General features: G+C 34.7%; 1 protein-coding gene across 3 annotated transcripts in view; it reads right to left on the bottom strand.

Annotated features, from left to right (window-relative positions):
• The window catches only part of HFM1 (helicase for meiosis 1), a 164,493-nt gene that overhangs the window by 98,401 nt on the left and 43,514 nt on the right, over positions 1 to 22,578 (bottom strand). For all 3 annotated transcript variants that reach the window (XM_058303180.1, XM_058303181.1, XM_058303182.1), the window contains exons 13-20: positions 16,242 to 16,285; positions 16,039 to 16,140; positions 15,491 to 15,636; positions 14,599 to 14,693; positions 13,825 to 13,958; positions 9,774 to 9,821; positions 7,918 to 7,998; positions 1,272 to 1,363 (exon numbers count right to left, since the gene is read on the bottom strand). In XM_058303180.1, the coding sequence (XP_058159163.1) occupies positions 1,272 to 1,363; positions 7,918 to 7,998; positions 9,774 to 9,821; positions 13,825 to 13,958; positions 14,599 to 14,693; positions 15,491 to 15,636; positions 16,039 to 16,140; positions 16,242 to 16,285 (742 nt within the window). The remainder of the gene's footprint in view (positions 1 to 1,271; positions 1,364 to 7,917; positions 7,999 to 9,773; positions 9,822 to 13,824; positions 13,959 to 14,598; positions 14,694 to 15,490; positions 15,637 to 16,038; positions 16,141 to 16,241; positions 16,286 to 22,578) is intronic.

Here is a 22,578-nt window from a genome sequence, read left to right as displayed (position 1 = left end):
AACATGTTAATGGAAAGAATGCTTTTGATATTAAGAAATTTGGATTCTAGAGTCTAGTTCTGCCAAATGACTGGGCAGAGCACATGTTGTGCTTTGGTTTCCAACTTCTGTAAAATGGAACTAACACACATTCTAATTATCTTACACGTTTGCTGTAAAGATCACATGAGTTAATGTTAAGATTGGTATTTCTCTACTCTTATTTTTGTCTTAGTTAAGAATAACATTTACATGAAGTACAAACCTTTTCATTTATTTTGGTTCATGTGACTTCTTAATAATAACTGGGATTCTTTCATGCTATTTTTATATAGTAATTTTTTTTATTCTTATTTTTTGAGGTATCAGGGCTAGAGAATGAACCTGGGACTTCATATATGGGAAGCAAGCACTCAACCACTGAGCCACATCGGCTCCCCTAAGTTGGTTTTCTCATTTGTTTGCTTGTTATTTTTTGCTTTGATTTGGTTTTAGGAGGTACCAGGGACCAAACCTGGGACCTCCCATGTGGCCTGAACCGCTTGAGCCACATCTGCTTCCTAGTGTAATAATTTTATTCACAGAATCAAAAAATAACCATTAATTTAAGTAAAAATTAATGGCTAAATTTGAGAATAATTATTTTCTGCTATATATATCTATTTCATATTCATATCCCCAAATGGAGAAAGGCACCAATACTATACATAGGGTTCTATTCACTGCTGCAGCTGCAAAGCTGTTCCCATTGTTGAAATCTTAGTATAATCTGATTTTATTCCCATTTTCTATACAATCAATTATTTTTTTCTGGGTTATTACCCATACCAGTCTATTTCAACTATTATTGCTATTCTGATGCAAAAGATTTAGGAACTGATTGCAAGCATATGGCACAGGAGCTGAAACTCACTGTCACTCACTCACAGCAGATTTACCTAATATATTATGCCACATAGTCTTAGAATTTTTCTAAATGTATTATACTTGGTAGCCACTATGAAGTTAATCAGCATTATTGTATAAGTTTAAAGGTAATTGCCTCCCCTACTTTGGGTATGTATTATATATAAATTTCCTAGATCTGATAAAGAGGTATAACTGAAAATATATCCTAAGGAGGAGTATTTCATATCTTATGATCAGAAGTATATATAAGGAATACTTGAGCATTATTAGCAATGTTTTCTTTTCTATTCATTTGCTTAAATTATGAGATATACAAATTAGTTGTTTCTCCAATATTTTACACTATATCATATGTATTTATTTTCTAGTAAAAATTAATTTACCAGATCTGACAAAGTTTCTTTTCCACTAATTGTACAAAATTTCTTCACTGTCTCAAATTTAATATAATACCAAGCCATCAATCTTCCTGCCTCTGTGAGAAAAGATAGAAAAATAAGCATTCCCTCATCAGCTGAAACAACTATTTTTCATCAGTCTAACAAACATTTACTTAACCTCTGTTTCATACCTTTAATGGCACCATACACAAGACACAAAAAATGCAGAAGACACAGTTTCTGGAACTTACAGATTGGCTAGGGAGATAATCACATGCAAAATAGCTAGACTAAAGGACAAAATCCACTTAATGATAATGTTTACATATACAAACTTAAGCACAGAGGAAATGAAATCTAAGAGAACTGGTAGTACGGAATGGCCTATTTAGAGAAAATGGGTCTTAGGAAAGGTTTTGAAAGTGACTAATATGCCTTGGCAGAAAGGAAATAAAGCCATTTTGTGACCTCTAAAAAATTCAAAATTTGCTTATAAAAAGAAAAAAGTTCAAAAAGACTATTTTTAGAATACTGTAATGAGAGATATGATTTGATAAACATAAGGCTTGAAAGCAATCACGAGTTCAGATCAAATTGACCTGATTTGTAGCCTTGCTCTTCTACGTATTATATAGGTGATCAAATGCAAGTAACTTTACCAGTTTCTTACTGTAATGTGGGGATAATAAACATAACAACCTCATAGGCTTTTTTGTGAAAGTTAAAAGCAATAATATATATGCAGTTCTAAGCAGCACAGTTCCTAACATTAAATGTTGTATAATTGAAAGTGGATAACATGGGAAATTTTAGGTTGTATATATGTTAACAGCAGAAAAACTCTTAAAAAAAAACCCACAGAACTATAGAACTGTACAACACAAAAGGTAAATCCTAATATAAATCATGAACTACAGTTAATAGCATAATTATAATATTTTTCATCAATTGTAACAAAGGTACTACACTAGCAGAAAATGTTAATATAAAGGAAAACTGCAGGGGGTTTGTATGGATATTCTACTACCTGCAGGATTTTTCTTAAATCTACAACTGCTATAATAATAGTAACAAAATAGTTGGGGGGAGGGGTTAGGTATGGAAGCCATTAGAATGCACCTTTCAGATTTCTTATTATAGGAAGTTTCACTGACTTATGGTCCAAGCACTGAAGCCATATCACATTCACACCAAGATCATACTTCTTATGGGATGCTTCCAATCAATGACTGAGCATGACAGGGATACTAAGGAAGGCCTATGAGACAAGAGACTCCTTTAATAGGCAACTTTGGCTCAAGGACTCTTCATCAGCTTTGCTGAATGTTCTTAGAGCTGCAGTATAAGCTAAGATTAGCCATCCAGCCTCTCTCCCTCTTCCCCTCCCCTTCTCTCCCTCCCTCCCTTTCTGTCTTTCTTCCATCCCTCCCACCCTCCCTCTCCACAGTAAATTCTACATCCAAATTTGATAACTTTCCAGGCCTGTTATGGCTCCTGCCTATTTTCAGAAGGTTAATCGTTCTTAAATTCACATATATTAGGACTTGGTCTTTTGAGCTCTTCTCTACCAAGTGGAATAGCTAAAAACCTCAACAAGGATATAAGCTCACAGAAGAAAATGGCTAAATACACTGAGGATTATGACCACAAACTAAAAAGCACAAACCACATGAAGCAGAATTATTGGAATATACAGACTAAGAATTTAAATACAAAAAATAAGGCCTCAAAGAGGTTTAAGAAAATATTAGTAATATGAAGGAATAATAAGTCATAAAAAGAATTAGAAATACTATGGAGCTTCCATCTACATTAATAATTGTCTAAGTAATTATGAACCAATCCTCCTGCTGAAGACAAAGGAGAAATGAGATACAAGAATTACTTTCTACAAAGCATCAAAAAAATAACAAGATAATTATCTCGAAGAGGGCTTAAACCTAAAGAGAAAAGCACACACAAAATATTCACAAAACTCACCATATATTGGGCCATAAAGCAAGTCTTGACAAATTTCAAAAGATTGGAATCAGAAAATGTTGCCTGATTACAAAACAATTGTATCAAAACTCAAGAACAATACTTAAAAATGCTAGAAAAAAGATAACTAGAAAAGCATATGTATAGAAATTAAGAACTACAGGTCTAAATAATCCATGGGTCAAAGAAGAAATCAGAATTGTAATTAGAAAATATAACTGTGATTGATAATGAAACACCTTCAAATAAAGTATTAACAAAAAGTTCTTAGCCTTAAACAAATGTACAGGTTTTCCCAGTATATACATTTCTGTAAAACCTTGCATTCTGCAAAATTATTTGCTAAAAGTAAAAGAGCTTATGGGGAAAATAGTGTTGAAGCAAATGGCTCAATGATCCGTGTAAACTTATAACAAGAACACTAACTTAATAATAATAATCCAAGTGAAAATGCTAGGACAGTTCAAAGACAAGTTAAATTCCTAAAAAGATACATGTACACATCTAACACTTTATTTTTTAAAAAAGCAGTCTGACAGTGTGGGGTATAAGAGGTTTGAGGCTATTCAGTTATAAATGCAAGGGACAAAAATGTCCCAAGATTGGGAAGAAATGCATAATACATACTTTCAAAATAGAGTATATGGCCATACTGGGACATTAGGTGAAAGGGCATCATGGATAAAACTGTATTTCCTTGAGAATCTGGTGGCATTCAGATACACTTGTGTATTTTACGTTTAGCTGCTATTACATGAGGTGCTATGGGAAAATGGTGTATCAGTGCAAAATGTGCATTACATAGACATGAGTCTTATTTTTTAATCAATTGCATATGAAGTAACTCAGATTATCAAAATCCATGTTGTAGTAGACGAGATTGTACTACAAGAAAAGAGAGGCTAAAAATAAATGAGGGAAAACGGACTTTGGCCCAGTGGTTAGGGCATCCGTCTACCATATGGGAGGTCCGCGGTTCAAACCCCGGGCCTCCTTGACCCGTGTGGAGCTGGCCATGCGCAGTGCTGATGCGCGCAAGGAGTGCCTTGCCACTCAAGGGTGTCCCCCGCGTGAGAGCCCCACGCGCAAGGAGTGCGCCTGTGAGGAAAGCCGCCCAGCGTGAAAAGAAAGAGCAGCCTGCCCAGGAATGGCACCGCCCACACTGCCCGTGCCACTGACGACAACAGAAGCGGACAAAGAAACAAGACGCAGCAAATAGACACCAAGAACAGACAACCAGGGGAGGGGGGGGGGAATTAAATAAATAAATAAATCTTTAAAAAAAAAAAAAAAGATACTTTAAAAAAAAAAAAAAAGAAAATAAATGAGACTATTTCATGTAGCTTTTATCTCAAGAAGTTAGGAAACAAACAGTAAAATAACAACAAAGAAAGCATAAGGAAGGTTAGAGCAGAAATTATTAAAATAGAAAGAAATGCACTATAGAAAGGATGAACAAAGCCAAAGGCTGATTTTTTGAAAAGACTAATAAAAATAAGACTCTAAAGACTAATTAGATTAAAGAGAGAAGCACACATTATAAATATTAGTTCAAAATATTTCATAGTTTTTCTGGATAGTTCTTCTTTGATCCACGGATCATTTAATAGTATGTACACCAAAAAAGGTGAATTTTACTATACGTAAATTTAAAAAATAAAAATAAATCTGTAGGAATTTCCTAGTTGTTGAAAAAGCCTTTTCCCAGTCTTTATTTTCTTCTAACTTTTAATACCTTCATTAAAATATATTCAATAAAACTCTTTACTCCTTTTAGTATATAACAATGTTTCCCAAACTGTATTCCATAACAGTATTCTTTATAATATTAATGATATCCCATGAAAAAAGATTTCTGTGGACAAATAAGAATGTAAAAACCCTGGGTTAACCAATTTAGACTCTTCTAATTGCCTTCTTCTTAGCATCTTTAATATGCCATTGAACTTCATGAATATCCTAAATAAGACAGAAAATGAAGTTTATCCTAAATTGTTTTGTTATGGAACCTTTTCACCACTTGGAACACAAGTTGGTGTATGGCATAAAGATCTAAAATGATTTTCCCTATACGCTTATTGAAACATCAGTCCCAAGGCAGTTCTGAATTCTAATGTGCAAAGGAAGAAGCTGGGTAACAGTCTTCAAACACAAATTTCTGGGTTCAATTCCTAAAAATAAGATTTATAGGTCCGGGGTAGAGTTCATTAATTGAATTTTTAATAAAAGAGCCCCTGCATTTGATTCTGACAAGTGGTTAACTCAACCGCACTTTAAGAAATATTTTCAGCTCTACTAAGATGGGATTGCTTTTTTTCATACTTGATGACTGCTTGGATATGAAATGACTGAGGAACAAAAGAGAAAACAAAGATATCAAATATCTTATGGTAATCTTGGCTTGGCAAAATGGTTATGCTATTGAAAATAACAGGCAAATAGGAAAATATTTTCCAGGCCTTGCACAAACGACAGCAACAACTCATGTTTATAGTTAAATGTTTGTACATTGTTATCATATTTGATTATCATTAATAATCCAGTAACACCGGTAGGACATGTAATATTTTCCTGTTTTGCAGATGAATAAACTAAGGCTCAGAAAATGTAAGGTTACAGCTAGCAAGTGGTGGAACTGGGACTAAAATCCAAGTATTTGGATCCCAAATTCTATATTTACTCTACTTCACAATACTTTATTATTTTTTTAAATTTTTAAAAAAAGATTTATTTATTTATTTAATTCCCACCCCCGGTTGTCTGTTCTCTGTGTCTATTTGCTGCGTCTTGTTTCTTTGTCCGCTTCTGTTGTCTTCAGCGGCACGGGAAGTGTGGGCGGCGCCATTCCTGGGCAGGTTGCACCCTCTTTCACGCTGGGCGGCTTCCCTTAGGGAGGCACTCCTTGCGTGTGGGGCTCCCCTACTCGTCCCCGCGTGGCAGGGCACTCCTTGTGCGCATCAGCACTGCGCATGGGCCAGCTCCACCAGGGTCAAGGAGGCCTGGGGTTTGAACCGTGGACCTCCCATGTGGTAGACAGACGCCCTAACCACTGGGCCAAGTCCGTTTCCCTACTTCACAATACTTTAGATCAAATTAACTTTCATATGCCTCCAAGTATCATGTCATGTTTGTAAGTACAGATTTCAACAATAAATTGGGGATCAAATTTTGCAGGGAAGGAGAGAGAACGGGATCAAAACTACAATTTTGAATTCATTTACCTAATGACTAAAGGTGAAGCTGCAAAGGTAAAATTATGTTTTTGAAGAAATGAGCGTAGAGCAGGGAAAAAAGATCCAAGTTCTGAAACTTTACAAAGCTCAGAGTAGGCAAAAGGGGTCAGCAAAGAGAGATTAATTAGAGAAGCAGGAGAAATAAAAGAGCAGAGAGTCAAGAAAAGAAAATTAATCATGTAGTATTTACTGATGATGAAGAAAAAAGTATAGAAGTTATATAGATAATTTATTAGTTATGTTTGAAGGCAGAAGGAATGGCATCAGTGGACTCAATAAGTGCCACAGGGAAGGAATAAATAGTGAAAATAAAATTCTCGATGACAGTAAAAGTATCTTAAATGAAGAAATTAGGTTAGTGATTCTCATGCTCCCTCTAGTGAAGCACCCTAGAATACACAGATGATAATTCTAAAAAATTATTTTAAAAATTAGACTTATCAGAATAAGGACCAGAAGAGAAGGGAAAAAATGTTACAAATTTAGGTCTGGGAGTCAGGGGCAGTAAATATTTTCAGATTGAGAGGTGATTATTAAGGGGTAGATTTTTTCATTAGTCTTTTTTTTATTATTATTATTGGAGTAATGAAAATACCCTACATTGATTGAAGTGATGAATGCACAACTCTGTGGTTATCCCAAATACTATTGATTGTACACTTTGGACGGATTGTATGTTTATGAATATGCATATAAAACTGATAAAAAAGAAAATACATAAAAAGCGTAACCTTATATTAAACACAACTGAAAACACAATACAAAAGCATACATTTCTAGGGCATCATTGCCCACATATAAAAAATGTATTTTATAAAATGGAAGAATACATGCTAAAAATTAAGTCAAAGTCTGAGGTGTTTTTTTTTAGTTTTCAATACTTCCCAACTTTTATACAGTAAAATACCTTTACTTTAAATAATTAATTTAGAATAATGAAATAAATATTTTCCCCCAGGAAACTTCTAATCATGAGTACTAAAAATTACAAAGCATGCTTTCTTTTCCTCTTCTATTATACTCCAAAATGACAACTATAAGGGAGGAAGGGTAAGAGAGAAAGAGAGAGAGAGAAGGACACTAAGTAACCATCCAGCTAATCAATGTTTGAATAATTAAGAAGGGGCAAAAGGATATATACAAGAGTTATAACAGGTCTGAAGCAACCCAAAGTTTTGAGTATTTTGATTACCTGCTAAAAAAGTCACCAGAATTTGTAAGGACAAATTCTGTGCCTATCAAAAAAAGAAGATTTATAATTTCATAAATATAACTTTTACATAAATTTATCCTACTTTACAGCTAATAATGATGATACCCTGTTGAGAACTGAGATCACAGTTTGGTTTTATCATCATCTAAATTTTTGTAAAACAAGTTTTTAACAGTCTTAAGTAAGTAATTGTTAAATTTACTAACAATGATGAAAAAATTACCAGTTGGTTTGAAATTAACATCTTCATCCATCTTTATCAAGTCCACAGATGACAAATCATTCAGATTCCTAAAACATAATTCTGTTTAAATACAGAAAACACATTTTAATTTTAGTAAAATAAGGAAGCAGAGAAAAATAGAATTAATTATTAAATATGCTGAAGTTGTGTTACCATGTATTATTTCTGGGAAGAATTATATTCCCTACATAAGCAGTAAGAAAAAAACTTACGAGAAGTGAATGTGGCTCAAGTGATAAGGCCTCTGCCTACTCTATGGGAAGAGCCAGGTTCAATTCCTGGGAACTCCAGTTAAAAAAGAAGAGAAAGTGTGCCTGCACAGTGAGCCAAGTGCCCATGTGAGTACCCACGTGGTGAGCCAGTGCCTGCACAGTGAGCCAGTTCCCGTGTAAGTGAGTCACACAGCAAGATGATGACACAATAAGAGAGAGACAAAGGAGAGAGTCAAAGTGAAGCACAGCAGAGACCAGGAACTGAAGTAGTGCAATTGACAAGGAACCTCTCCACATCAGAGATCCCCAGGACTGAATCCCTCTGAATCCTAAAGGAGAAAGATGAGAAGACAAAAAGAGAAATAGATACAGAAGATCACATAGTGAATGGACACAGACAGCAAAAAGAGCAGGGCAGGGAAAAATAAATCTAAAAAAAAAAACTCATTGAAATAAGAGTCAACTAATATCTAAAAAGATTTTCTAATGGTAACAATAATACAAGTATTAAAAACAACTTGGGAAGCCAATGTGGCTCAACTCCTTGGGTACCCACCTACCACAAGGGAGGTCCCAGGTTCTGGTCCTGGTGCCTCCTAAAAGAAGACAGGCAGATTCTACCTCCAACCGCAATAAGCTTAAATGCCACCGTCCACCTCAACGGGCTGGACTCTGTCCTGGCCATGACAAGTAGATGCCACAACCCAGAAGACGCCACAGCCTGCGTGAGCAGATGTGGCTCAGGCTGTTGGGCACTCCCCTCTCATATGGGAGGTCCTATGTTCAGCTCGCAGTGCCTCCTGGAGAAGGCGAGCAAACAATGAAAGACAGACAAGAGAACCATCTAGGAGAGGTACTAAAATAAAGTAAATAAAATAAGTCTTAACAAAAAAACTTCAATAAATAAAATAACATTTATAAATTGGAGCATGATAAATGCTCTAAAATTCAACAGCAGCAATATAAATATATACCACTGTTTACTACCATGTTTCAACAGCATATTTATTCTTTAAGTAAGAAGGTTTAAATATGGCAATTTTCCTGATTCATCCTTATCTCTACATTTTTATTTGCCATATGTGTATATCCAAGTAAAGAATAAAAGTTGTCTAAATACTCTAGTGGATCTAGCATTTTTTCTTTTACTGGAAGAGGTAGCAATTCTATTATATGCTTGACAATCTTCTGATATTCTAAAAGACAGATAATGAAATACTGAGTGATCAACTGAAATATAAAGCAGGATTTGGTAGGAATACATCATTGGTATACAAAGCTCATAATTATGTTAGGCCAATACTTTCAATTAAAATTAACCTAGAACAGGAAGAGTTGTATATCTATAGGCAACATTTTTAAGAAAAGGGTCTTTTTAAAAATAAAAATCAAATAAACCAAATTAACATAAAAAGGAAAATATTCTGATATGAATAAATCAACAGAAAAAAAAGTACATGTTCCAAGCTTTATTTATGTGTGGAATGAAGTAGTTCATTTTTCTGCAAACAATAAGGTTACTTTTTAGAAAATAATTTACTAAAGAATGATCTCAATTCACAACAACTATTTTCATTAAAACTTACAGAACACAATTCTATTTTAGAAGGAAATGCATCTAACCTTGTAATTTTGCTTCAATTCCATCTTTGTTCAATTCAGATGAAAATCCTGTATAAGTTATGAAAATTTATAAAAACAAAATAGATGGATTTAATTCATCTTTATAGCCTCAGTCCATACCCTAGTTAACTAAAGTAGAGTAGTAGTTAAATTAAATCTCACATAGGAAAACAAATACCTTAATGAATTCAAAGTTTAACTATTTATAGAAAATTCTGTTAAAATTCTTTCATTATGATTTGCTTATTTTTTGCATATTTTAATGTATAACAGTGACCAGGAATACTGCCTCCCACACATACCAAATTTCTGTCAAGTGATTAATATTTTCTAATAGACTTTCATTTTAAAAATAGATGTTCCTATGAAAAAGTATTTGATAATGCAACCATTTTGGAAAACTGCCATTTACTGAGGCTGAATGTACACATACCATATAAAACAACATTTTGGGAAGCAGGTGTAGCTCAGTGGTTGAGCGCCTGCTTCCCATGTATAAGGTCCCAGGTTCAATTCCTGGTACCTCCTAAAAACAAACAAGCAAAAAAATGAAAAACATTTCACTTTAGGCACGTACCCACAGATATGTGTGCATGTGTACAAAAAGACACACACACATATATATAAAAGTGTTCATAGGAAAATTATTTAGAATTAAGAAATTCTATTCTTCAAAAGCTTCCTTAAGAAAGTGCAAGCCCCAGATTGGGAGAAGAGATTTTAATACACATATTTGACAAAGAACTCTTATCCAGAATATATGAAGAACTCCTATAAATTAATAATAAAATGCAAACAACTTAATTTTTAAAATGAGAAAAGTGTAGAATAAGCATGCCACAAAGCAGGATATCCAAATGGCCAATAAACATATGAAAAGCTTAGTGCCAGTACTCACCAGGGAAATGCAAAATGGAATCACAATAGAAAACCACTGCACACACACACAAGAATGACGGAAATTAAAAAGACTGACAAAACCAACTGCTGACAAGGAACAACTAGAACTCCCATACATTGCTGTTGAGAGTGTAAATTGGTTCAACCACTTTAGAAAACTACCAAAAACTACTATATTTTGGATTATCTACCAAAGTTAAAAATAGGTCATAGGCCTACCCTGTGACTCAGCAATTTTAATCCTAAATATATACTAGGAAAATGAATGCACATGTCCACCAAAAGACATGTAACAAGAATGTTCATAGTAGCTTTAGTCATTATAATAAAAAATTAGAAATGGCTCATCTTAATATTATGATATATTCATACAACTGTATAATGCACAATAACAACAAAGAACAAACTACTACTGATACACCCAATAACGAGGGTAAATTTCATAGATATTACATTTACCAAAAGAAGTCAGATACAAAAGACTACTGTATAGTTCCATTTATATGAAGTTTAAGAATAGATCATACCAATCTATGGTGACAGAAGTCAGAATAGCATTTACTCTAGGGAGGATATTGACAGGCAAGGGGCACTCAAGGAACTTCTGGGAAATGTTCGACATCTTGATCTGGGCTATGGTTATGTGTGTGTGCATGTATACACAGATAAGTTTTATTCAGTTTTATAACTAAGGTTTATGTAATTTACTGTTTTAAAGTGATAAATCAATACAAAAAAAGGTAATCACAAAAAATAAACATGAGAAGAAATGCAAACCATTGCATTTCATGATTATGAATACCATTATCATTATTCACACATAATGTGTATGTGAATATCCTTTATTCACATATAATACTGAAAAAAATCCAATGTATACACAACCTGAAGGTGAAGCTGAAGAAATGGAAAGAATATGGTATTCTCAAACATTGCTGGTGGCTACAGAAACCACTAAGGTAGCAATTTGGCAATATGTTTCAAATTCACAGATTCATATATCCTTTGACCCAGCAATTTTATTTCTAGAGATTTATTATTTGGTAGACTCACAATGTGAAAAATGACAGTTATTTTTTGCTACATAATTTGTTATAGCAAACAATTATAAAATGCATATATGTCTCATCCCATATATTTTTTTGTGTAACATTTGTGTAATCTAAGTATCTTTTTAAAAGAATAAAAAATATATATTTTTTAAAAAGCATACATGCCTGTCATTTGGGGATTGTTTAAATAAATCATGGAACATAAATAAAATGGAATCTAATTTAGCTATTTAAACAACAAGAAGACAAGAAAAAAAAACAGTGAGCAGACAACAAGCAAAAACAATGAGCAGGCAACAAGCAAAACAACAAGCAAGACAATGATCAAACAATGAACAGACAACTAGCAAAAGCAGATGAGTAGGGAGTGGATGTGGCTCAAGCAGTTGAGCACCTGTCTCCCACACGGGAGGTCCTGGGTTCAGTTCCTGATGCCTTATAAAAGGAAAAACAAACAGACAACAAGCAGACAATGAGTAAAAAACAATGAGCAGACAATGAGTGCAAACAAATGAGCAAAAACAATGAGCAAACAGATAAGGAAGCCATCTCGGCAGGCAGGGGGCTGAGGAAATATGGCCACATATTCCTTGAAACTCTTCCCCCCAAGATGAGACTAATTCTTCTTCCCTTGTGTGTGGCCAGGACTTAGCGACTTGCTTTTAACAAATAGAATATAGGAGAAGGGACAGCGTATGACTTTGGAGATAAGGCCATAAAAAGACACTGCAACTTCCAACTTACTCACTTCTTCTTGGATCACTCATTATGTAGGAAATCTGCTACCATGTCATGAAGACAGGTCCACATAGTGAGAAACTGAAGTCTCCTGCCAAGAGCCAGCAAAGAACTGAGGCCTGTATCCAACAGCCCTGTGAGTAAGCTTTCTTGGAAGTATCCCCCAAAAAATCTTCAGATGACTGCAGCCCTAGCTGACATCTTGGTTGCAACTTTGAGAACCTGACTCAGAACTATCTAGGTAAGACATTTTTAGATTCTTGATCCTCATAAAGGTATGAGATAATAAATGTTTGTTATGCAACAATAGAAAACTAATACAATATGCCACCATTTGTGTTTTAGAAGTAGAAAAATAAAATTATATTTTATTTGCTTATACCCTAAAAAAATATGGAAGAGTATTTTTTAAAAAAAGGTATACCACCTTCAAGTTGTTGATGTGGGAGGAGTGGGGGGGTATGGAGTATATGGGAACCTCTTGTGTTTTTTAGTGTAACATTTTTTTGTGATCTATGTATCTTTAAAAAAAAGACAATTAAAAGAATTTGCTAAAAAAAAAATTAATTAAACACACACAAAAGGAATACCAATGATTATAGAACCAGAGAAGGCAAGAGGGAGAGATGTAAACTGACAACTGTATGGGGTTGGGAAGAGGGATAGAAGACTTTGAACTGCATATACTTTTATACTTTATGATATTAGAAAAAAGTAAAACATATTACCTAGTCAAAATATAAATTTTTAAATGGTAGATATATTTATGTAGATATTCTTTTAGTAATGATTTAGTTCATCCTTAGAGATCTGTAATTTTGAAACTATGTGCATTAGAATGGCTTTAAAACGAGACAGATTATAATTTGAAATTCAGCAATCCCAAGTATTTTTATTTTATAAACTGTACACATGAAAGAACCTTCTAGAAACAGCATATCTCAATATGTGTTAGCTTTAGAAGCAGGATGAAAATTTGAGCAGCAATATGATAATATGTTTTGAGTTCTTATAAATTGAAAATAAACAGTTGCAGATCCAGCATAAGAGAGCTGCTGAACACAAAGTTCAGGCAAAATTCAAGACTTCTTAAATTTTTAAAATTATTTTAGGCATTTTTATTACTTATTTTGGTATTTACTTATTTCTAAAAGGTCTGTACTATATTTTATTTTTAATCTCATTGAAAGACTAAAAGTAAAACAGATAAAGATTTCTTACTTTTGTGTACTCTTGCCTTTTAACTGTATTTTTTTCTATTACCTATTAGTTTCTATAATCTATTCTGTAAGCTATTATTATAAAAATAGGCTCAAATGTTTTTTAAAAAACTACTACATTTCCAAGTCAAAGTAACAAACCATAATGAGATGGATTTTTCAAGGCTCTGATATAAAGCAAGGTTGATCGTATCCATTCCAAAGCAATATTCACATCTGTGATGGTATGCAATACTATCTCTGCATTTAAATGTTCAATAAGATGTCTGTGCAAACTAATGAAAAAACAAGTATTTGCATTAGTAATATGCATTTCAATGCCATAATTCTTAATTCTTTAACTTCAATAATTCATAATATATTCATTGCTACTTTAATAATTCATAAGAGATAGCTTTATTCCCAACAATATAACAGAATAGCTTAACAAGTCAGTTCAACTTTTGAAAAGGTTTAAGATTCCTCTCTACTTCATGGCTCTAGAAGATAGGCTATTGCCAAAAAAAAGGGGGTGGAGGGGTGATGATGGATTATACATTATTTCCTCCAAGAGTATTATAATCAAATACTTTACCAAAAGGTTCCAGATTACCTATCTCCATATACTTAACAAATCTTAAAGATGTAAAGAATTGTGAAAATTCTACCTCTTATTACTAATTTGGTCTTTTATAACAAGGATCTATGCTACTGCGTGGTAAACAACACCACTGAATGAAACTACTCTTTTTATTTAAAAATTATTAAATATCTTAAAGGACACAAACATTCTAGATAGAGCTGTCAAAAAGTTTTAAGAAAATGGCTTTAGGAAACCCCTAAACAAATTTTCTCTTAATATATAAAAAAAATATATAATAAAAAGGGAAATCAGTAGGCTATATTATTTTCTTTTTGGAGTATTTTCTGTATTACCTGCTTTCTACAGTGTCACTACAAGCTAACATCTGAATGTACTTCTCTTTTGTACTTAACCGAGTCATAATAACTGCAGTAGCTGTAGTGTCAAACTGGGAAAAAAAAAAAAAAAAGACCAAAGAAATTCAGTAAAGTAGTCAAAGGTTGGTACAAATCCTCTTCAATAACTCAAGACTTTTATTTTACATTAAACTGTCCCCGTGTCTTAAACAACAGTCCAAAACTGTCTAAAAATGCTTCTGAATTTGGAAAGTTATATGAAAATGTAATTTAAAAACCTTCCAAAAGTATAGCTGTAAATACCACCTTGGTTTCAATGTAACATAATTTGGCAGTGGTAAAATCAGAACAAACTTAGGAAATTGGATAAAACTTGTAAGATTTTGTGTAGTTTATCTTATAAAAAAGTATTTGTCAGAATAGGGTATGTTTTGAAATGGGCTGCTATTTTATTGTTACGATACTGGGGACCTCTACTGGCATTTAGTGCCAGGACCTAGCGATGATACATGTTGTACAACACACATGACAGTTCTATACATTGAAAAACTGTTCCATCCAAAATGTTAATAGCATCTTCATTCAGGGAAAAAAAAACAATGAAAAAATTAAAAACCGAAAAACCCCTTTAACAGTGTACCCATTCATAAGCCCATTTCTTCATTAACGGATGGGATTTTAGAGGGAGTAGGGGGAATATATCCTGGTTGGTGAGACTTGTTTTATTTTTATTCCTCCATTAAAGTGGATTTTCTCAGATACCTTTATTTTAAGATCTAATCTAAGCATGAAATATTCATCTTTCATTCACCAAAGGACAAACAGAAGGGTGCTTTGCTTTTCACATGCTTTAAAATAAATTACAAAAATCAAGGTTAATGTCACTTACTTGAGGTCGACCAGCTCTACCAATCATTTGTAGAATATCTGTTTCACTGTACTCTTCAAACATTCCTCCAGCATAATGCATTGTTGATTTTATAACTACTAGGTGAGCTGGCAAATTTACTCCCATAGCTAATGTGCTGGTAGTAACTGCATCAGATTAAGGGATATTAATGTCAAACCACATAACTTTATTGTTTCAGAAAGACATTTCCTTATAAAAGACATTTGTAGAAAAGTTACCATAACTCATATACAGGAAATTTAGAAAAGGAGGAAAATAGAATATTATAATCCAAAATAATATCACATCTTGAAACCAAAAGCTATTAAATTCTCACTTTTCAAATTGTACTTATTCAATAACATGATAAAGAACTAAACAATTGCTAAAGAGTTTACTGTAGCATATACATGCATGGGTAATTATGTAATTTTAGATTTTTGAAAGAAAAGTAGAAATAAGTCAGTATAATAGAGGTTTTTTTCTTTTTTCTCTTGAAAATAATTTCCCCAAATGTTTATATATTCATAAGAATATGTTTTACTTACAAAGAACTGGTATATCTCCAATAATAAAAGCTTTTTCAACTTCTTTTCTATCTGATAGCTCCATACCAGCATGATGATAAGCAACACCATGTATTAAGATATCTATAATAGAAATATCCTGTTACTTATTGTTAATATTTCATCAAATTGATTCCCTTTATCTAAATTAGAAAATATTATTCAAAAGTTATCTCTAAACCTACCTCTGAGTTTTGAATCTCTTATGGAATTCGCACATTTCTGTAACCTATTTAAAAATACCATAGAATTATTGAGTTAGCCCTGATAACATCAGACAACTATGAAATACTATATATTAACTATTTTGAAACTTACAGATATCAAAATTTTTTTCACAGTATCATTACCTGGAAATTACCACTACAAAGTAGAAAATATCTAACTCATATTCAGGATTTCCTAATTTTTAAGCTGTAACACTGAACGTCACAATCAAGAATTTGGCAAACGCATTTTTCCATAGCGAAAAAAAAACACATGCCGATTATGTTCATGGGTCAGAATATAAATCTATCTCATAATTTGCCTGAAAATTATTTGTAAGAAATAATTTTTAAAATACTATATCATTAGTAAATAAAAAAAGGTGGAAATAAAAAATAGTTATTACTTTCTTCAACATTGCACTTAAAGAAAACTTGGTTAAATTAAAAGAGAAGAGGAAATTAAGAAAGTTTGTTAGAAACTTGAAAAGGAATTCTTGGTATTTTCAAAGAATTTGGACGTTAGTAAGCTTGGTTCTCAAGTATGTCTAAAAACCCCAAAATTTGTGGTTTTTTATTTTCTTGTTGCATATATGACACTAGTAGGTATTCTTTTTTTTTTTTGAAAGATTTATTTATTTATTTTCCCATCCCCACCCCAGTTGTCTGCTCTCTGTGTCCATTCGCTGTGCGTTCTGTGACCGCTTTTATCCTTATCAGTGGCACTGGAAATCTGTGTTTCTTTTTGTTGCATCATCATCTATTTTTTTTTTTTAAGATTTATTTATTTTATTTATTTCTCTCTCCTTCCCACCCCCCACCCCAATTGTCTGTTCTCTGCATCTATTTGCTGTGTGTTCTTCTTTGTCTGCTTCTGTTGTTGTCAGCGGCATGGGAATCTGTGTTTCTTTTTGTTGTGTCATCTTGTTGTGTCAGCTCTCCGTGTGGACGGCACCATTCCTGGGCAGGCTGCTCTTTCTTTCAAGCTGGGTGGCTCTCCTTACGGGGAGCACTCCTTGCGCATGGGGCTCCCCTACGCAGGTACGTGGCCCGGCACTCCTTGTGCACATCAGCACTGCGCATGGGCCAGCTCCACATGGGTCAAGAAGGCCCGGGGTATGAACTGCGGCCCTCACATGTGGTAGGTGGAAGCCCTATCCATTGGGCCAAGTCCGCTTCCCTAGTAGGTATTCTTTTTATGATAAAACTCATGATTTTTTTTAAAGGGTCCACAATGGAATAAGGAAAAAGTATGTAATTAAGTACATACACTGTGCTATAAACTGTTAGGAGTCTCATAAGCTCTACCTTACAAAATTAACACAGTAATATTGGGAGAGAGTTGATCCTCATATATTCAACCCTGATTAAGAAACTGAAGCTCAGAGAAGTAATTTGCCCAACGGTAGTATGCAGCCAAGTGGCAATGCTGTAATTCAATTCTAAGTCTCCAACTACATGCTATTTCTAATAACAGTATTTTATTCCTGAATACTTCTAATTTATTAACCCAACAAGTAGAAGACTCCAAATTACTTGTGGCTACCTATAGTCCCTTTCTCCTATACTTATACTTTTCTTTTAATTCTGGTTTTACCTTTATTACTATTTTTATAATAAATTGCTCAAATCATGGTTTGATTATAAAAAATATTTTTGTCAGCAAAATATAATAACTGAATGCATGTATACATTCTCCCAGTATGCTTGGTCATTGGCCATAAACAGCCAAGGAATCTTTTTGATTAAGTCCAAAAACCTATGAGACATCCTCACAAAGAAAATACTACCAATTAACTTCCTAACGTTAACTGAAAACTTTCCAAAAGTAGAAATACTTTGTAATTTATATCCATGAAATAGCAGAAAAATTATTTAATGAAAAGTTAAGAGATGAGGGCACTGAAAAGGTGGGCATGTTAAACAGGTTTAGAACACTTACTATTAGTATCTGGGGTTTGATGGGCAGAGAAGTCTTATGGGAGTAGCTAGAATATGGTAAGTTAAAGGGGGGGTTGATAAATGAATAAAAAAAGAATGATTCAACTATATGCTACTTATAAAAGGCTCACCTTAAATTCAGACACAGATAGGCTGAAAGTAAAAGGATGAGAAAAAACATACCATACAAATAGTAACCAAAAGGGAGCTGGGGTAGCTATACTAATATCAGATAAAATAGTCCTTAAGTCCAAAAAACTTATTAGCAACAAAGAAGGTCACTATAGGGAAACGGACTTGGCCCAGTGGTTAGGGTGTCCTTCTACCACATGGGAGGTCCGCGGTTCAAACCCCGGGCCTCCTTGACCCGTGTGCAGCTGGCTCATGTGCAGCGCTGATGTGCACAAGGAGTGCCCTGCCATGCAGGGGTGTCCCCCGCGTAGGGGAGCCCCACGCGCAAGGAGTGTGCCCCGTAAGGAGAGCCGCCCAGCGCGAAAGAAAGTGCAGCCTGCCCAAGAATGGCGCCGCCCACATGGAGAGCTGACACAACAAGATGACACAACAAAAAGAAACACAGATTCCCGTGCCGCTGACAACAACAGAAGCGGACAAAAAAAAAACAAAACGGAGACGCAGCAAATAGACACATAGGACAGACAACTGGAGTTGTGGGAGGGGAGAGAAATAAATAAATTAATAAATATTTTTTTAAAAAAAGGTCACTATATGCTAAAGAAATCAATTCTACAAGAAACATATTTATAATTGTTGTAAATATATATGTATCTAATGGCAGAGACCAAAAACATATGAAACAAAAAATGATTGGAAGGAAGAAATAGATAGTTCTACATTAATAGTAGGAGATTTCAATACACCACTTTCAATAATGAATAGAGGGAGGCGGATGTGGTTTAAGTGATTGGGCTTCCACCTCTCATATGTGAGAGGACCCGGGTTTAATCCCTGAGGCCTCCTGGTTATTAAAAAAAAAAAAAAGCATGTGCCTGTGTGACTAGCCAAGTGCCTATCTAAGTGAGTCATGCAGCAAGATGATGAGGCAACAAAAGAGAGATTAAGGGGAGAGTCAAAGCGAGGTGCAACAGAAACCAGGAACTGAGGTGGCACAAGTGACAGGGAACATCTCTCCACGTCAGAGGTCCCCAGGATTGAATACCAGTGAATCCTAGAGGAGAAAAGTGAGAAGAGAAGACAAAAAAAGAAATAGACACAGAAGATCACAAAGCAAATGGATACAGACAGCAAAAACAGCAGGGCGGGGGGGGAGGAGGTAGGGAAAATGCTAAATTTCTTTAAAAATAATAATAATAATGAATAGAACATCTAGTCAGAAGATCAAAAAGGAAATGCCAGAAAAGCAAAATATGATTACCATTATTCATTTGTTTTTTTGGGTTAACTGAGTAAAGAGCACTTTCCTTACATAAGCACCTGATCTCAGGTTTTTCATGTAAGAACATTAAAATTTCAGTTTGAAGATATCCTGAAATCCTAAGAGTAGCATTACCCCAACCACCTTCTAATACCTAGTTTGTGTGTATGGGCAGAAAGAGTCATCTCTCCATTTTAGATGGCTTGATGTTTGTGCAAGTTCTTAGAGGACTGCTTGCCTAAATAAATGGGAAAAATCAGATAGAAGTGGCCTATAGCCAAAGCAAGAGCATAACAGTGACTTGGACTAGGATGTAGCAGCACTGATGGAAACAAAATGATGTATCTGAGATCTATTTAGAAGTATTAATAAACAGGAGTTGGTAACTGATTGCCTATGGGGAGGAAGGTGGAAGAGATGCCAATGCTGTCTCAGGTTTTGCCATAAGCAACTAAGGAGACAATGTATAATTACCTGAGATGGGGAACAATGGAAGACAGGTTGGTTTAAGAGAAAAAAAACCATGGTTCTACTTTTGACATGTTAAGTCTGAAATGCCAGGAAGATACACAATTGGAGATGTCAATTAGGCAGGTGGACTACTGGGTATGGAGCTAAGAAAAGAAGTCAGTGTTAGAGCTATAATGGTGGGAATTCATACACATACATAAATACGTGTGTTCATATATCCTTTGAATCCATGTGAGTAAATACAATCATCTAGGTGTGTGGAAATAGAAAGGATGAAAGTAGGACAGAACTCCTAGAATGTCAACATTTAAAAGCTGAGTAGAGAAGTGATGTCATCAAGATGGTAGAGTTAGATATTCCAGGATCTCATCCCCCCATAAAGCTTTAAATAGCAAGGAAAATTGAGTGGAGCTATCTTTCTCTGAGCTCCTGAAAACAGTTAAAGGAGTGTAGTAACTGGGTGAGCACCAAATCAAATAAAAGGTAACTTAAAATAGAAGGAAGATCTTGTGGTGCCTTTGCTGGCCATTTTCCCATCCCCTCCCTGGCTTGGTGTGTAGCCAGCCCACAGTCCCATTGCAGGTCCTGGCTCAGGTTTTAGATGGAGCAGAGTAACTTTTATTCACATACTAGGAGATAATTATGTTGGTGCCAATCTGTCTAAACGGCAGCTTGAACAACTAAGCCAGGATACTCATTACAGATTTGACATCTCAAAACATCTCAAAACTTCCCCTATTTATAAAGGCAGATCATAGGGCAGCTATAATTCTATAGGAGAATGGTCAAATTACAGCTGCCTGGGACAGGATTACTGGTTGTAGGACATACAGTTTAGCACCTAGTACCAGGAGAAAACAATATTCACTAAGGAAAGGCACATTCATATCTGTGTAAATGGGGGGATTCCTAGTGCCACATGTGCATATTCAGGACAACATATATGTTCAGGAAAGACAGAGGAGGGCCCTATGCTTTCACCTTGGGCTATTCTTTAAATTCATTTTAGGCACTCATGTAGGCCAATCTGAAAAGATTGAAAAGGTATTTTCTTTTCTTTTTTTTTTAGATCTTGGCATTTAAGGAACTCTCTGTCATAACACAAGCAAGACATAACCTTAAGGAACAGAGGCCTTGTGCAATAATATACTATTGGACAGGTAAAGAAACAAATGACGGCCCATGTGAAGGAACAAGACAAAGCATTAGGAACCAAAAATTAAGAGGATGAGGCCTTGACAATAACCAAAGACTTTAAAAAAAAAATTGTTATAAATATGTTTAATGATCTAAAGAAAAAAAAAAAAAACAGGCAAAGAACTAAATGAACTAAATGAAATAAGGAAAACAATAGATGAACACAAAGAGAATGCCAATAAAAAAACAGAAAACATAAATGGAACCAAGAGCTGAAGATCACAGTAACCCAAGTAAAAATTCCCTAGAGAGGCTCAATGGCAGATTGGAGGTAACAGAAGAAAGAATCAGAGAACTTAAAGATAAGACATTTGAACTTATTCAGTCAAAAGAGGACAAAAGAAAAAGAATGAAGAAGAGAGAACAGAACCAGAGAAACCTGTGGAATACTATCAAGCATACCAATATACGCCTTATGAGAGTCCCAGAAGAAGAAGAAAGAGAGATGACTAGGAAAAATATTTGAAGAAATAATGGCTAAAACACTCCCCAATTTAACGAAAGACATGAATATACATATCCAAGGAGCTCAATAAACTCAAACAGGTTAAGTCTAAATAGACCCACTCCAAAACACATTAAAATTAAACTACAGAATGCCAAAGACAAAGAATCCTGAAAGTCACAAGACTAAAGCAACAATTCATGTAAAGGGAGCCTCAATAACATTAAGTGCCAATTTCTCAACAGAAACCATGGTGTGAAGAAGGCAGTGGGATAACATATTTAAAGTGCTGAAAGCAAACTGTCAACCTAGAATCCTCTATCTGTCAAAACTGCCTTACAAAAATGAGGGAGAGGGAAACGGACTTGGCCCAGTGGTTAGGGCATCCGTCTACCACATGGGAGGTCCGTGGTTCAAACCCCGGGCCTCCTTGACCTGTGTAGAGCTGGCCCATGCGCAGTGCTGAGCAAGGAGTGCCCTGCCACGCAGGGGTGACCCCGCGTAGGGGAGCCCGACGCGCAAGGAATGCGCCCCGTAAGGAGAGCCGCCCAGCGCAAAAAAAAGTGCAGCCTGCCCAGGAATGGCGCTGCCCACACTTCCAGTGCCGCTGACGACAACAGAAGTGGACAAAGAAACAAGATGCAGCAAATAGACACAGAGAACAGACAACAGGGGGAGGGAGGGGGGGAATTAAATAACTAAATAAATCTTTAAAAAAAAAAAATTGAGGGAGAGATGAAGACATTCCCAGATGAACAAAAGCTGAGGGAAATCAAACTATAATGTTTTAAGTGGCAGAGAAGTTGACAAAATTGAGTTCTGATGTCAGATGGAAGGCAAAACTTGAAAGTGATGAACTTGGATATTTA

Source organism: Dasypus novemcinctus, chromosome 9 (assembly GCF_030445035.2).
Source record: "Dasypus novemcinctus isolate mDasNov1 chromosome 9, mDasNov1.1.hap2, whole genome shotgun sequence".
Taxonomy (NCBI): Eukaryota; Metazoa; Chordata; class Mammalia; order Cingulata; family Dasypodidae; genus Dasypus; species Dasypus novemcinctus.
This window is presented reverse-complemented; position numbering and strand designations above follow the sequence as displayed.